The sequence below is a fragment of the Ruditapes philippinarum genome, unplaced genomic scaffold (genome assembly GCF_026571515.1).
Source record: "Ruditapes philippinarum isolate M1 unplaced genomic scaffold, ASM2657151v2 ctg5556_1_1_1_1, whole genome shotgun sequence".
Classification (NCBI taxonomy): domain Eukaryota; kingdom Metazoa; phylum Mollusca; class Bivalvia; order Venerida; family Veneridae; genus Ruditapes; species Ruditapes philippinarum.
In genome coordinates this window covers 44,087-57,224 of record NW_026853532.1, presented here as the reverse complement: position 1 = coordinate 57,224, position 13,138 = coordinate 44,087, and the positions used below count along the sequence as shown (strand labels likewise).

At 31.0% G+C, this 13,138-nt stretch overlaps 2 protein-coding genes across 2 annotated transcripts; one reads left to right on the top strand and one right to left on the bottom strand.

Annotated features, from left to right (window-relative positions):
• Positions 1 to 53: 53 nt before the first annotated feature.
• On the top strand, positions 54 to 5,179 carry LOC132737146 (glutamate receptor U1-like; the record flags this gene model as incomplete). The annotated part of the gene is given in 7 exon segments (XM_060724400.1): positions 54 to 150; positions 804 to 981; positions 1,475 to 1,633; positions 2,251 to 2,471; positions 3,218 to 3,353; positions 3,862 to 3,994; positions 4,257 to 5,179. Coding segments are annotated over 7 exon segments (1,234 nt in total), but the record flags the coding sequence as incomplete, so codon positions are not given.
• Positions 5,180 to 11,080: 5,901 nt separating this feature from the next.
• Positions 11,081 to 12,315, bottom strand: LOC132737145 (tripartite motif-containing protein 5-like). The gene has a single exon (XM_060724399.1). The coding sequence runs from the start codon at positions 12,083 to 12,085 to the stop codon at positions 11,111 to 11,113; it is 975 nt and encodes a 324-aa protein (XP_060580382.1). The 5' UTR covers positions 12,086 to 12,315; the 3' UTR covers positions 11,081 to 11,110.
• Between the last annotated feature and the right edge of the window lie 823 nt (positions 12,316 to 13,138).

Below are 13,138 nucleotides of genomic sequence, written 5' to 3'. Positions count from 1 at the left end.
AAAAATGCACATAAGATAAGGACAACAAGTATACTAATTACGAAATAAAACAGGTATACTTTGACTGAACCTGAAGACAGAAATTGGGGAACTTTTACTGACGAAGCTAAGACAACGTTCAATGGATTGGTCGGACAATTGCAAAGGAAGGTATGCCTGAAATGTTTTCAATATCAAACAACGTTATTTTATTCATTAATCTAATTTGATTTTTTCAACGTTTGCGGTCATAAAAACTCTAGGAAATGTTGTTGTTGTGTTGTTGTTTTTGTTTGTCTGATAACTCTTAAAATTGTCCTATCTTATCGATAATGATTTGATTTTTCACCAATATGGATAACATTTAGTTAAGATTGGGTCTTAATAAAACGTTCTTTCCTACGTACAATTGTTATATATGGATACTAGAGAGGATTAAGATAGTGAGAGTGATAAGCAGTGTTTGTTGCTGGATAGTACCTGTTTGTTGTCTTTTTTAAGTGTAAAACTATCCATTCTTCTGGTTAGAATTGCATTCGTGAGTTTAACATTAGTTTAACTTAAGCATGTATGTGTTATGTTTTCATACAAATTTCCGTATAAAATTTGTAGCCTTTAAAATATTTTTTATTTGACCCAACAATAAAATTGAAAATTCAGTCAGATTGTTTTTTTGTTACATATGATGCTTATAAAGGTCATGTAATTAAAAACAGCCAGCAACATATATATGTTTTCATATGGATGCAAATGATTTAAACCGATTCTGATATATCTTTTGTGTAAATATGTAATATTAATGCATGATAACCATTAATCAACAGGAAGTTGACATTGTGGCGGCACCCATTACCCGACAAGCGCAAAGAAGCCCTGCTATGGATTTCAGCTATTCCTATTTTTATGAATATACAACTGTTCTAATTAAGAAACCCGACGTTAACGCAGGAAAATGGAAAACATTGATAGATCCATTACGTTGGGAAGTGTTGGGGACAGTAGGTTGGTCCGATTTATCTATTCTCACTCCAATATTGATATGCTTGAGTGGCAACGTAAACTGAAAATGTTATCCATTAATTGATCTATCGGCTCAAAGATTTAATGTTGTGTTCAGTTTATGTAATTTGTGATCATATTTTTTGAATACCGCACACACCTTGATTTTTTGTCTTTTGCATTGTTTTACCATGAGCTTATCGTAAGATAATTTCGAGAAAGAGTCTCGGACCACATTTATTCTAACTTCTGAAGCAATACAATGCTTTGTTTCATTTAATATCTTCCGATCTCTGAATGTCAAAAGTTCACGTTAAAAATCCATATATTAACCGTACCAACCCATTTTTGGAGCTGTAAACATATTTTTCTTTACATTTGAAATTGGTAACATATTTGAACAAAACAAACTGATACACGTTCATGTTGTGTCAGTATAGTGAAACATCCTTTTATTACTGGATCATACACGTTTTTTTTGTTTTTGTTTTTTCAGGGTCATTATTGATTACTGTCACATTTCTAGTGTATATACTAGAGAAAAATAACCCATTCTATAGCAATCCACAAAACGCGCAAATGAGAATAGCTCAAGGCGGTCTTCACGAAATACATAGTTCATTCTGGTATGTGTTCGGAGCATTACTTTGTCAAGGTAATGTATATTTCTTTTTTTTAAAGTTAGGTATGCATGCTCGTCTTTGTTAATGCACGATCTAAGGTGTTATTTTCCGAGATTCTTTATGTCGCCTCTACATTTGTCGCCTCTACAAAGTAGTAGCGACGTATAGGCATCACGTCTCCGTAGTCGGTCCGCCCATCTGTCCGTCGGTCACAAAATTTGTCAGGACCATTTCTCAAAAACTACCTGTGCAGTATCATCCAAACTTTACAGGAATGACTAAGTTAATGTACCAAGTCTAGTTGTACAGATCGTCGACATTTTCCGGTTCAATGATTGTTCTCAGATTTATAGCCCTTTTTATTTTTAAAGTTTCGGACTACTCCTCTTATACTACTAATGCAATACAGTTTACACATCTACAGTCAAATCTGTAATGAGCAAACGTAAATTGATGGCATACCATTTTAAATACTTTTTAGAACATTTCATAGTAAGTTGGAAATATAACATTTTTTTTGTCGTGGGCGATATTTTACACATTTTAACCCTTTTTCATACAATCTTTATATAAATAGTATTCTGTAACTTGCTTGTCGTGGTTGATGCTTAGATATATAGCAGACGAATTAAGACTCATTTTTTTACAGGTGGTGTTCATCTCCCATTGTCAACTTCCGGTAGAACATTGATAAGTTGTTGGTGGTTAACTTGTATAATCATTGTGGGAACATACTGCGGCAACCTTATTGCATTCCTCACGATAACAAAAGAACAGCCTCCTTTCAACACAATAGCGGAGATGCTTGAACTCAAAGGCACTTACAAATGGGGAACAGTTGGTGGCACTAACTGGGAAATGGTATTTCCGGTAAGTTGAATAATTTAGTTAACACAGGAATATTATACCATTTTCACCATAGTTACTTTTAGTATCAATAAGATTTGTTTATTTAAATTGACTCTTTGTATAATCACGGAACTTGATATAGTTACGTCATCAATAAAAGATGAAACATCTGATTTTTAGAAAAAAAATTCTGTGTAAGAATTTCCAAATGCCTTATAAAGTTAAGCTTAAATAATTCACACAAATCTAATAAACTACGCAAAGAAGTCTGTTTTTTTTCAGTGTTGCTCTGTCGAATTGATTCAGAAAAAGTTCCATTCATTCTTGTGCTGAACTTTTTCGAAAAGTAGCAATAAAATTATTCAATAAATCCCTTACCCTTCCCAGATCCTTAGATGCGCTTTCACCTTTAGAACAATTTTCAAAAGGATAACCCCAGTAATTTTACCAAAAACTGATAATTTCTTAAAATGATCATAAGTAATGAAGCAACAAATCAACAACAAACAAACTATTCTACATTTTCATATTTTTACCTGTCTCCCTCTAAAAGACAGATTAAAGAACACATATCATTTTTTTTAGTTTTCGTCGCCCATGCAAAATTTTATATTTTATTTGCTTTATTTCCCTTTTTTATTAAAGAAACATAGCAAAATTATATTGAATAGATTTGTTTAAGAATTTGAATAATGGTTTTGCATAAAGATAAATAATACAATAATAAAATTAAATAACAAAAAATAAATTTAAAATTCAATTTGCAGACCTCGAGCAATCCTACATTCAAAGAAGTTGGCGAAGCATTTCTTGAATTCAACAAAGCAGACCCTACTATTCTACATCAAGTTCCAGAGTTCCATATAAACCGTGTACTTAACGACAATAACTATGCCTGGATAGGTTTGCTTTGACAATATTATTAATTCATGTTTACCGGTTTTGATAAAGTTTTCGTCTTGCAATAATATCATTGTGTATTTATTTAATTAATAAACAAAGAAAGCAAATTTTTACAATCTCTGATTAAACTTTAGTTGTAACAATATAAAAAATCAGTTAGACTTGACATGAATCATAGAATAGCATTGTATAAAAACGTGTTGTTTTCAGTGGTGTTCTATTAAAAACACATAGAAAAACAAAATCATTAATCTGCATTTTATTTATATTTTCGCTGTCAGTTGATTTCTATTTAGTTTCATAATAATGGTGAATCTCTTCCAGAAATCTAAATATTACTACCTGAGTATTAAGTGTCTTCTCATTGATATTATGGCTTGCCCCTGTCGGGGGTTTAATCCCGCGACTATGCAACAATCTGTAGAATATATCGTAAGCTTTCAGCATTGCCACTAGATAAAATTAAAATTATTATATAAGTTGACGATGACGAGTTTTATTATTTTAGGTGACAAAACCTACATGGAAATTTACATGGCTAGAGAATGCAGCCTTCTTTCGATAAAGGAAGAGTTTATGCCGATGATCTATGTTTTTGGCTTTACGAAGAATTCGCCACATACCGCCATTTTCTCAGAACAGTAAGATACTGGAAATACAATTTGCATTTTTAAGACTCTTTTCTGTCACGTTCATTTAAGCTGTATAAAGAATACGTTGAGAGATGTTTCCATTTTTGTCAAACATTGTAATATCTTATATCATATACGAGTTTTTCACCACTTAGTTATTCACACTTATGCTAATTATTAACATTATTGATATTGAACGAAGAATATGTATGTGCATTAGCCGATGGCATTTTATACAATACACTTAATACTTAATAATGTTTTCCTTTAGAATGCTGAAAATACACGAAGGTGGATTGTTCCAAATTTGGAAAAGGAAATGGTGGCCCAAATCAAATTTTTGCGAGGGAAATCAAATTCCAGAAGCAAAGCCTATTTCTTTAATGGATGTGCAAAGTGCCTTTTATGTATGTGTCATCGGAATTTTCGTAGGTTTTGTTGCCTTTACTATCGAACTTGTTGTGCATAAATATAGACCACATACTACATCAACCAATGTAGCATCAAATGAAGATTTACCCAACTCGAGTGATAATGGCAAAACTAATCCAAAGTCAGAGGAAGCTGTAGGTGATAAGTGATTCGTCGATCTGGTTTTATTTTCAGTATTAGAAATCTTGCTCAATCAATACAAAAACCCAATTTCGGAAAAAATTTATGTGTAACTTATATGCTCATTCTTAAATGGTATAATCTGCTGTTGTAAAGTATGATTATGGAGTTATTTTTTGTTAAATATCAAGGTCAAATTGAGCAAAAAAAATAAATTTGAATAATTATCTAGAGCGGTTAGTCTTTTGTTTTGAAGTTTATTCCTTCATTACTTCAATTATGTTTTTCTTTGTGAGTTTTTGTTTGTTTGTTTCTTGCTTTGCTTTTAAGAATACGAGTACTTTTTGTGCAAACACGGTTAGTGATTCGAACCGAACATTCCATGATTTAGTTCTTTACAGATAGCCGTATTGCTGATTATAGATAATGTGTAGGCTCAAGAAGCTTAGAAAGGTGCATGCTTACAATAAACTACATTAAATGTTAAATGGCCATCCGATATCAATGGTTTCAGACTTATTCGTAGACGATCAAGCCATGACGGAAATATAATATGAATGCCTATTCAAGTGAGAATGAGCAAGTTCAATGATATAAATTAAACAGTGACAGAGTGTCTGTTGTGAACACGTCATGTATGACTTATACAGTTGAGTTCACACTAAACTTCCCACCCTTGTGCACTTCTAGTGCACTAGAGCTGAACTAGAAGTGCACACCGTGTGCACTTCTAGTGCACTAGACCATATGAACAAGCTGGCCAGGGAAGGTGACAACTAAATGGTTTATTGGATAATTGCATATCAAGTGACAGGGGGCATCATTTGTTAAGCTGCTGTTAGAAAAAAAAACTTTGGGAATATATGGTCTATTCATGAATATTAATAAGTAAATTTTAAAATCAGTAGTTTTAACATTTTTAGGTGATATCATGTTAAAGCTTAAAATTTTTTTTTAATTTATTGTAACATATTTTTATTAACTAGTATTTAACTGTAGGTGTAAAATAACACCCCTTAAAATTAAATTTATAGAATTAATAAAGTTAAATTTAAATATGCTCCATAATGGATAATTAAATAAGTGTTTTTAATTTTTAATTTTTCAAGTGTACAAATGGGAAAATCATTCTGGCCCAAATAATTTAGTTTGTAACAACATAAACTTTTTTTCCATAAGCTCAAATAAATCAAGGAAAAGTTTATATTTAAGCTAAAGTGTTATTCTTATAATATATAACTTACAGACAATTCCTCATGTACAATATTAAAAGAGAATATTAATACATTGATGCTAAAACAATCAATATACTGTGAAAATTTAGTATTCAACTGTGTAATGCTTGCATATGTTTTAAAGATATAAAAAAATTAAAATATTATCCATAAAATAAATAAATTTGATAACTTTATTCATGATTTCAATATTAAAAATAATGTATAAAAGGAATACTTTTATTGAAGAGGAAAATCACAAGTCATGCTGTGTATTGGTATTTTCTGAGAGGAACTAACAGTTTTCGTTATACCACTCTCCTGCTGATAAGAGGGCCTCAGGGTAAATGACAAAGAACAGTCAATTTTGCAGATTATAAGTATGCATTGAAATTCCGTGGTTTTCTCAAAATGCATGTTAGACATAAGCCTGGAATGCCTTGGCACTCAGGCTTGTTAGTCATATAGATAAATGACCATAATTTTTGTATAATCAAATATACAAAAAAAATCATAACGGCATAAATGCGTATAGATATTATTGTCTCTAAAGCAGAATTTTCTATATTTATCCAAATTTCTTGCCATTCTGCATAATCGTATATAACTTAAGAGGCAATTCCTCATGTTCAAGATTGAAAGAAGATATTAATTCATTGATATTAAAACAATCTATACACTGTGATAGTATGTTTTGCAACCATGAATTGCTTGCATACTTTTTAAAGATATAAATAATTAAAAGTTTTCCATGAAATTATTAAATTGATAACTTTATTCAAGATTTCTATATTAAAAATTTAATGTATAAAGGGAATGCTTTTATACAAGAAAAAAGTCTCAAGTCATGCTGTGTATTGGTATTTTTCTGAGAGCAACTGTTTTCATTATACTGGTCTCCTGCGGTCGTCTCCTGCTGACAACAGGGCCTCAGGGTAAATAACAAAAATGCAGATGTATGCAATAGTTATTTAAAATTTCCTGTTTTTTTTTCCCCAAAGATACATGTAAGACATATATAAATGACTATAATTTTTGTTATAAATAATCAAATATGAAAAGTAATCTTAATGGCATAAACGAGTGTTACATATTATTGTCATTATTGTCTTTGAAGTGGAATTTTCTAATCTTTTCATAAAAAAACTGGTTTAAAAGTGTTAACCATTTTAGAAAGACCTCATATCAATATTTATCCACATTTCTTGCAATTCTACAAATAATAAATCTGCAGCATCTTTTAGGTTTTGAATTGGTGAATGTTAATTTTTTCTATTATAGATTTGACAAATTTGCCTTAGTGTCAGTATAAACACATTTATAGAAGATAATTTATTTTAAAGAAAATATTTAAATATATGATTATAAAACTTTTTCAACTTCCTTTCTACATTAATGCAGATCTGGTTATTTTTTTTTTTTTTTTTAAATAAAATATCACACATGGGCAGAAAACAGTTACAGAAGATTAAAGTGTCAAAAGTCATGCTGTGTATTGGTGTTTTAATATAGTACCCTGCTGATAATAGAGCCCCTCAGGGTAAATAACAAAAGGCAGATGATAAATATAAGTAGCAATGTAAATTCTGTATTCTCTGGATGTTGGTGCAAATAAATTTCATATCAAGTAGTACAAAAAGAAAACTGAATTATTTTTGCATTTTATAATAAACTATTTTCAGAATAATATATATTAACTATATTAATCTTAGGTAAATCTCAGTTTGAGAAGGTAAGAGAGATTATAAATGGGATAAAATTGACAAAATCTAGGCCAATTATAAACATATTAATTCTTTAATGTATTAAAGGCTATTAATGCTTGAAATCATTACCTCTAACTAAAGCAACCATAAGTTAAAATCAAAAATAACTTATTGGTATAATTCCCCCCCCCCCCACCAAAAAAAACAACAACAAAAAAAACAAATCAAAAATGACTGAATTTTGTTTAATTAGCATTTCAATGTTTCACATTTCTTTACCAGATTATATTAAGATAGAATCAAATTAAATATCAATTAATTTTTTTTTATTTATGCACTTATCAACATTAAAGAAATAATTATTTATATGTATATACTAACAATTAAGTTTTAAAGTACAAAATCAGTAAAACTAATGACTTTGAAAAAATATTTTTTTAATATTTTATGCCATATTTTACAAAATCTAATATTCTCAACTTCAAAGTTATTATGAAAAGCTATTAAACAGATATTTATATTTATCTTTCTTTTTGTAAAAGTCAAATTGCTATTCATTGAAATAAAAGGTAACTGCTTAATCCATATTATAGGTCTGGTGCACTACAAAGTGCACTAATGAAGTGCACTAGTAGTGCACTACTAGTGCACTTTGAAGTGCACTAGTAGTGCACCTCTAGTGCACTCCTAGTGCACTTTGTGTAACCTTTAGTGTGAACTCAACTGTACTTACATTATGAAATTCGGAACATTAGCTTTACATTTAAAAATACAGCTTAATAAATACAAATTTGCCAACAATATTTATTATTCATCGTTGAGCTAACAAAACAAAAATGAAAACAACGAAGGGAATGGTTTTTTTTTCACTGCCATAGGCGTAAATTACACTATATATAAATTATTAAGCATATATCCTTGAATTTTACATTACAATTGCGATAAGTACATAGTCACCTGCTTCTGTATTTGTTTCGTATCGGAGACTTTCAATGTTTTTATAACACAACTTCTGTAATGTTCAATATACATACGATATGCATATATTTTCAATATACTCTTGACGTATTAATGTATCTATTCATAGAACATATAACTTCCCTTGCGCAAAAAAGAAATAAAGGCATGTTGATGAATGTACTTTTTACGAATGGAATTAATTAATCTTTAGTTTGGGTGGAAATTTCAATAAAATAATGTAACTTTAAAAAAAGAAAAACATTAATCATTGAACATTTCTTTTTTGGCAATTATTTGTTCATAAATAAGCTCAATTGGACTGAGCTGGTCTTGTTGATTTGTTTTCTATTTCTTTCTACCGTGCCTACTTAATTTCTTTTCTCGGTGATTAGTATGAACAGTATGAACAGTGAATATAACATTTGCTTAACATGTTACCAGTTAAATTAGAAATGGTAACAATATTCAACAAGCACGATAAACATAATTTAAATTAAAATAGTCAAGCAATCCACTAAAGGATAATTTACTACTGTTGAGCTTCAAGTATACCTGAATTACATGGGATAAGTATGTCAATAGTAACATTTTGCTAGTCTGTTACGAAGGTTATGCCGAACTATTATGAGATCAGCGTCAACGTTGTCACCGTCGTCGCGCAAGAACAGTATTTTAGAATTTATGCTCATTTTAAACTTTATATATACTTTTTTGTCATAATTGTCTGACAATAAGGGAGTTTTTGACATAAGGACTAGTTTTAAACTACGGTCATGATTTTTAAAGCAATATGTAAATGACATAGACAACGTTTTTACGCATGATCAAATTTTAGCATGCTTTCACTTTATTTAAACTTGGTACACTGCAGACAGTTTCACTATCCATTATATTTTATACATGAACAAGAAAACATTGTCTTTACAATTGAAGAAAATGTAAATAAAAAGTTAAAATTTGTCATGACTTGTATATTTATTGACAACTCGCAAAATAAATATTGTCATTTCGTAGTTATTAATGCATATTATCCAAACTCATGTAAATCTCGAGCCAAATAACTGTACACTGATACATTATATACTAATGTTCTTGCGTATCTTTACTTTGTGAGTCTTTTATCCGGAGGTCACAGTCCGTCATTTAGGATCATTTTATTTCGAACGTGTTTTTTTTGCACCGTATATATTATCAAAGATGTTATACTTCCGATCATTGAGGATCGTTCAGGACGACCTTATTGTTATGTTTACATGTTATTATGAGGTGTTTTTAGTTTCCTTCTAGATAACCCTTTTCAACCCAGATGGTTCCAATATTCCTACCTAAATACTTACCCGAAGGATATGTTGCCTGCTTTTATTTTTATTGATTTATTTTTCTGACGTCTTGTATGTGATACGCAAACTTTATATCCTCAGATCCCCTATCAAAGTTCCATTTTATTTATTTTTGCTCAGTGCTTTTTGTTATCTCGTTTATGGCAATTCTCATGGAATGAAACTAACGTATCACATTGAAAATACCATAATAACTGCCGTATGAACACAGCCACAGCTGCGAGTGTTTCTAATTTTGAAAATATATTATTACCGTTACAAAATTTTGAATTTTGCTTCAGCCGGTGATAGGGGCCTGGAATTTACATTGCACTTTCCAGTACCGTCAATGATCAGTCTTAGTCAATCCAAGCATATTTTGTCGTTTTCGGCGGTCTTTAGGGATTCCGTTTTTTTTTCTATTTTTTACATTCATGATTCAAATCGGGCTTTAAATTGTTCAAGGTACGTTCAGGACTTGGTGTTAATAATTTTATTGAGAGAATCTTGAATGTGTTTTACAAAAGAGCATTGTCAATATTAACGTTAAGTTTTGTACCAAAGAAACAATAAACGCCGTTTTTATGTCTTTTTTTGTCGCAATGTGTTATATTTTTGAGAACGGAAGTGCGAAATGTGTGTGTTCAAAACAGATTAAAAAAAAAGACGTGAGCAATACAAAATCCTAACAGTTCATGAAAGCTCTCAAAAAAAAAAAAAAAACATTCTAACCATGTAAGGTAAATGTTAAATATCCATTAATGACAGTTCTTTTTACAAATTACCAAATAAAATACTTAAAGCACACTTAAAATGTTTCGTTTCCATAACGTTTATTAAAAATTCGCTTCTTCCAATGTGTAACGCAATAGTGTGATCAATCTTTCAAACGTTATTCTTTTTGAATAAATAAAGACTTTGATGCTTTAAAGTTGACAAAGTCACTGTTTTATAGAAAAAGTTTTGCTTCTGATAGGTGGCAATACGTTTGTTTTAACTCAAAACTCTCCTGCTTTCAACTTCAACATCAGGGAGGACAGTTGAGTATCATTTTTGTGTTGTTTTCGACAATTTCAGACCTTTTCCGAACATCTTTTGTCAGTCGTGGGCCTACTCGTTCGTACTACAGAGCTCGTGGTTTCAAAACTGTATTTTCCTGTGTCGAATTCGCAGTGCGTACTGGATGACCTTGTTTGGGGCATGTAATGAATATCGAATTTTTTCCGACGAGATCTGTTTATTTTCTTCCATTATCCAATAGACGTGTAGACTGCATCTTTGCTGTTTTGGGCGATTATAAATCGCATTCTGGAGCTTGTATGTATTCAACTTTCAAAACTCATGTGAATATCTTGGACATATTTAGATGATATGTCAAGTTGCTGTTGTATGCCAATATGTGCCATATTGTCGGATAACTGTTCCAGCTTGTTGATGATATGATGTCCTTGGTCGCGTGTCAGATGGTTTTCTTAAGCTAACGTTATTATCATGACTTTCAACAGTTGATTTTTTCTTTCGTAAGCGATTCTTTTTTTGCTCAACAGATGCTTGATGTCTGGAATAACTTTTCTCTAGGTCATCTATAACTGCATCAATATCCTTTTGTTGTTCCTGTCGCCTCTTTTTTAACTCCAACGAACATTGTAAGATTGCATAGATATCCGATGCATTTTTGGTATCTTTCTTAAATTTTTCGATGTCATTTGCACGGTTTTGTTGAAGTTTTGCTAGCCTTAATTTTGCAGTTTGTATGCTAATTATTAAATCATGTTTTTCAATATCCGATTCCTGTTTGCATTGTTCATTTCTACGTAATAAGCTTGCAACATTTCCGATCTGTTCTTCTGTTTCGCTGTCATGTAATTCAATGTCATACTGTACAAGGTCAAGGTATTTGGGTGTATACTCCTCAACACTCTGAACATTTCTACATTCTTTGTGTTCAGTTCGAAGACAATCCCCACATATCAACGATGAATGATTTACGCAAACGTGTTCATTGATTTTGTTTATGTGCAATTTACAATATTCATCTTCAGGTTTTAACTTGCTAATTACTTCATGAACAATTATGTTTTTCGGAAAACATGTTTCCCAACTCTCGCGATCATTTACTCTTTCCGAAAAGAACTGTGTATCTTTATCTATATTTGTTCTGCAGTACGGGCATGTAATATCACTTTCATGATTCGATAAACTCACAGCAACTAAATCTAAAATACATTTCAGGCAAAACATATGCTGGCATGAACCAATCACACGCGGATCTTTTAAGGTTTGTAGACATATCCCACAGTTAAGATCATCCAGCCTAACACTGGTAAAAACAAGCCGCCCTTCTGCCATTTCAAGTCGCTTCAATCGTTGTGTTGCTGTCCGTAATCACTTATTGAATAAGAAAATCCGTTCGATTACAAGGATACTCTACCAGATTTTAATTCTTTTTCTTTCCAAGGAATCTAAAACAGATGGTAGAAAACATTGATATTAGAAAATGTTTTTTCTCTATAATTTCCATGTTCTGAAAAAAGATTTCAAAGCATACGTACCGTCACAATATTATTGGTGTTAATGTGTTTGAGGCCTTAGGCGTTACGGCTGTTTTGTTGTGATAAAGTTTTTTTTAATCAACTGTTTGTTTAATAGGGGTTATACTACATGCACGATCGTAACGATTGAACAACTGTTTTATAAAGTAATGCAACACTTCCTACCCATTAATTTTGTGTAAATATCCTGTTTCCTTTTTTATTTAGTCTATTAATAAAACTCTTAAAAACACAGACATACATATCATTACAGTAACATGGTTTTGACACTTGCATACACTAGCTGTGGTCAAATATTGTTTTATACGCATTATGGTTTGTCACCGTAAACTGAGAAGCACGTTTGTAGGAGAAAAGCGTTCAAAAAATATAAGGAATTAGTTTGAAATGGCGTGTGTTATTTTTAACAATACATTTGTTGACTTCTGACCTTTGAAACATTACTTACATATCTTTCTTTTATGTTTGGCGGCAGTTAGAAACACTCCTTCGGATGATAACGTCGGTCGTAATGCACGGTTTATATATCTTAAATACTTTGTACACCTTTGCTAATGAGTTTAAACGCAAAAATCGGTAATCTGCCTTTTAAAATTCAAATCGCATTCTATAAATGAATACTAATTAATCTAAAGCAAAATGGCATTGTTGAGAAGAGGTCACACACCTGAAACATTATAGTTGTATTATAATATAATTTTTGGTCGCCTTTTTATAATAGGTATCTTATCGAACCGATCTGTTTTGTGCGCTGTAGAAACACGATTCGGTTCTACTCGACTTGACGCATTGACACTTAAACGAAACACGCAATGTTTATCATTGATATCTGTGACAAAAAAGAAAGAAT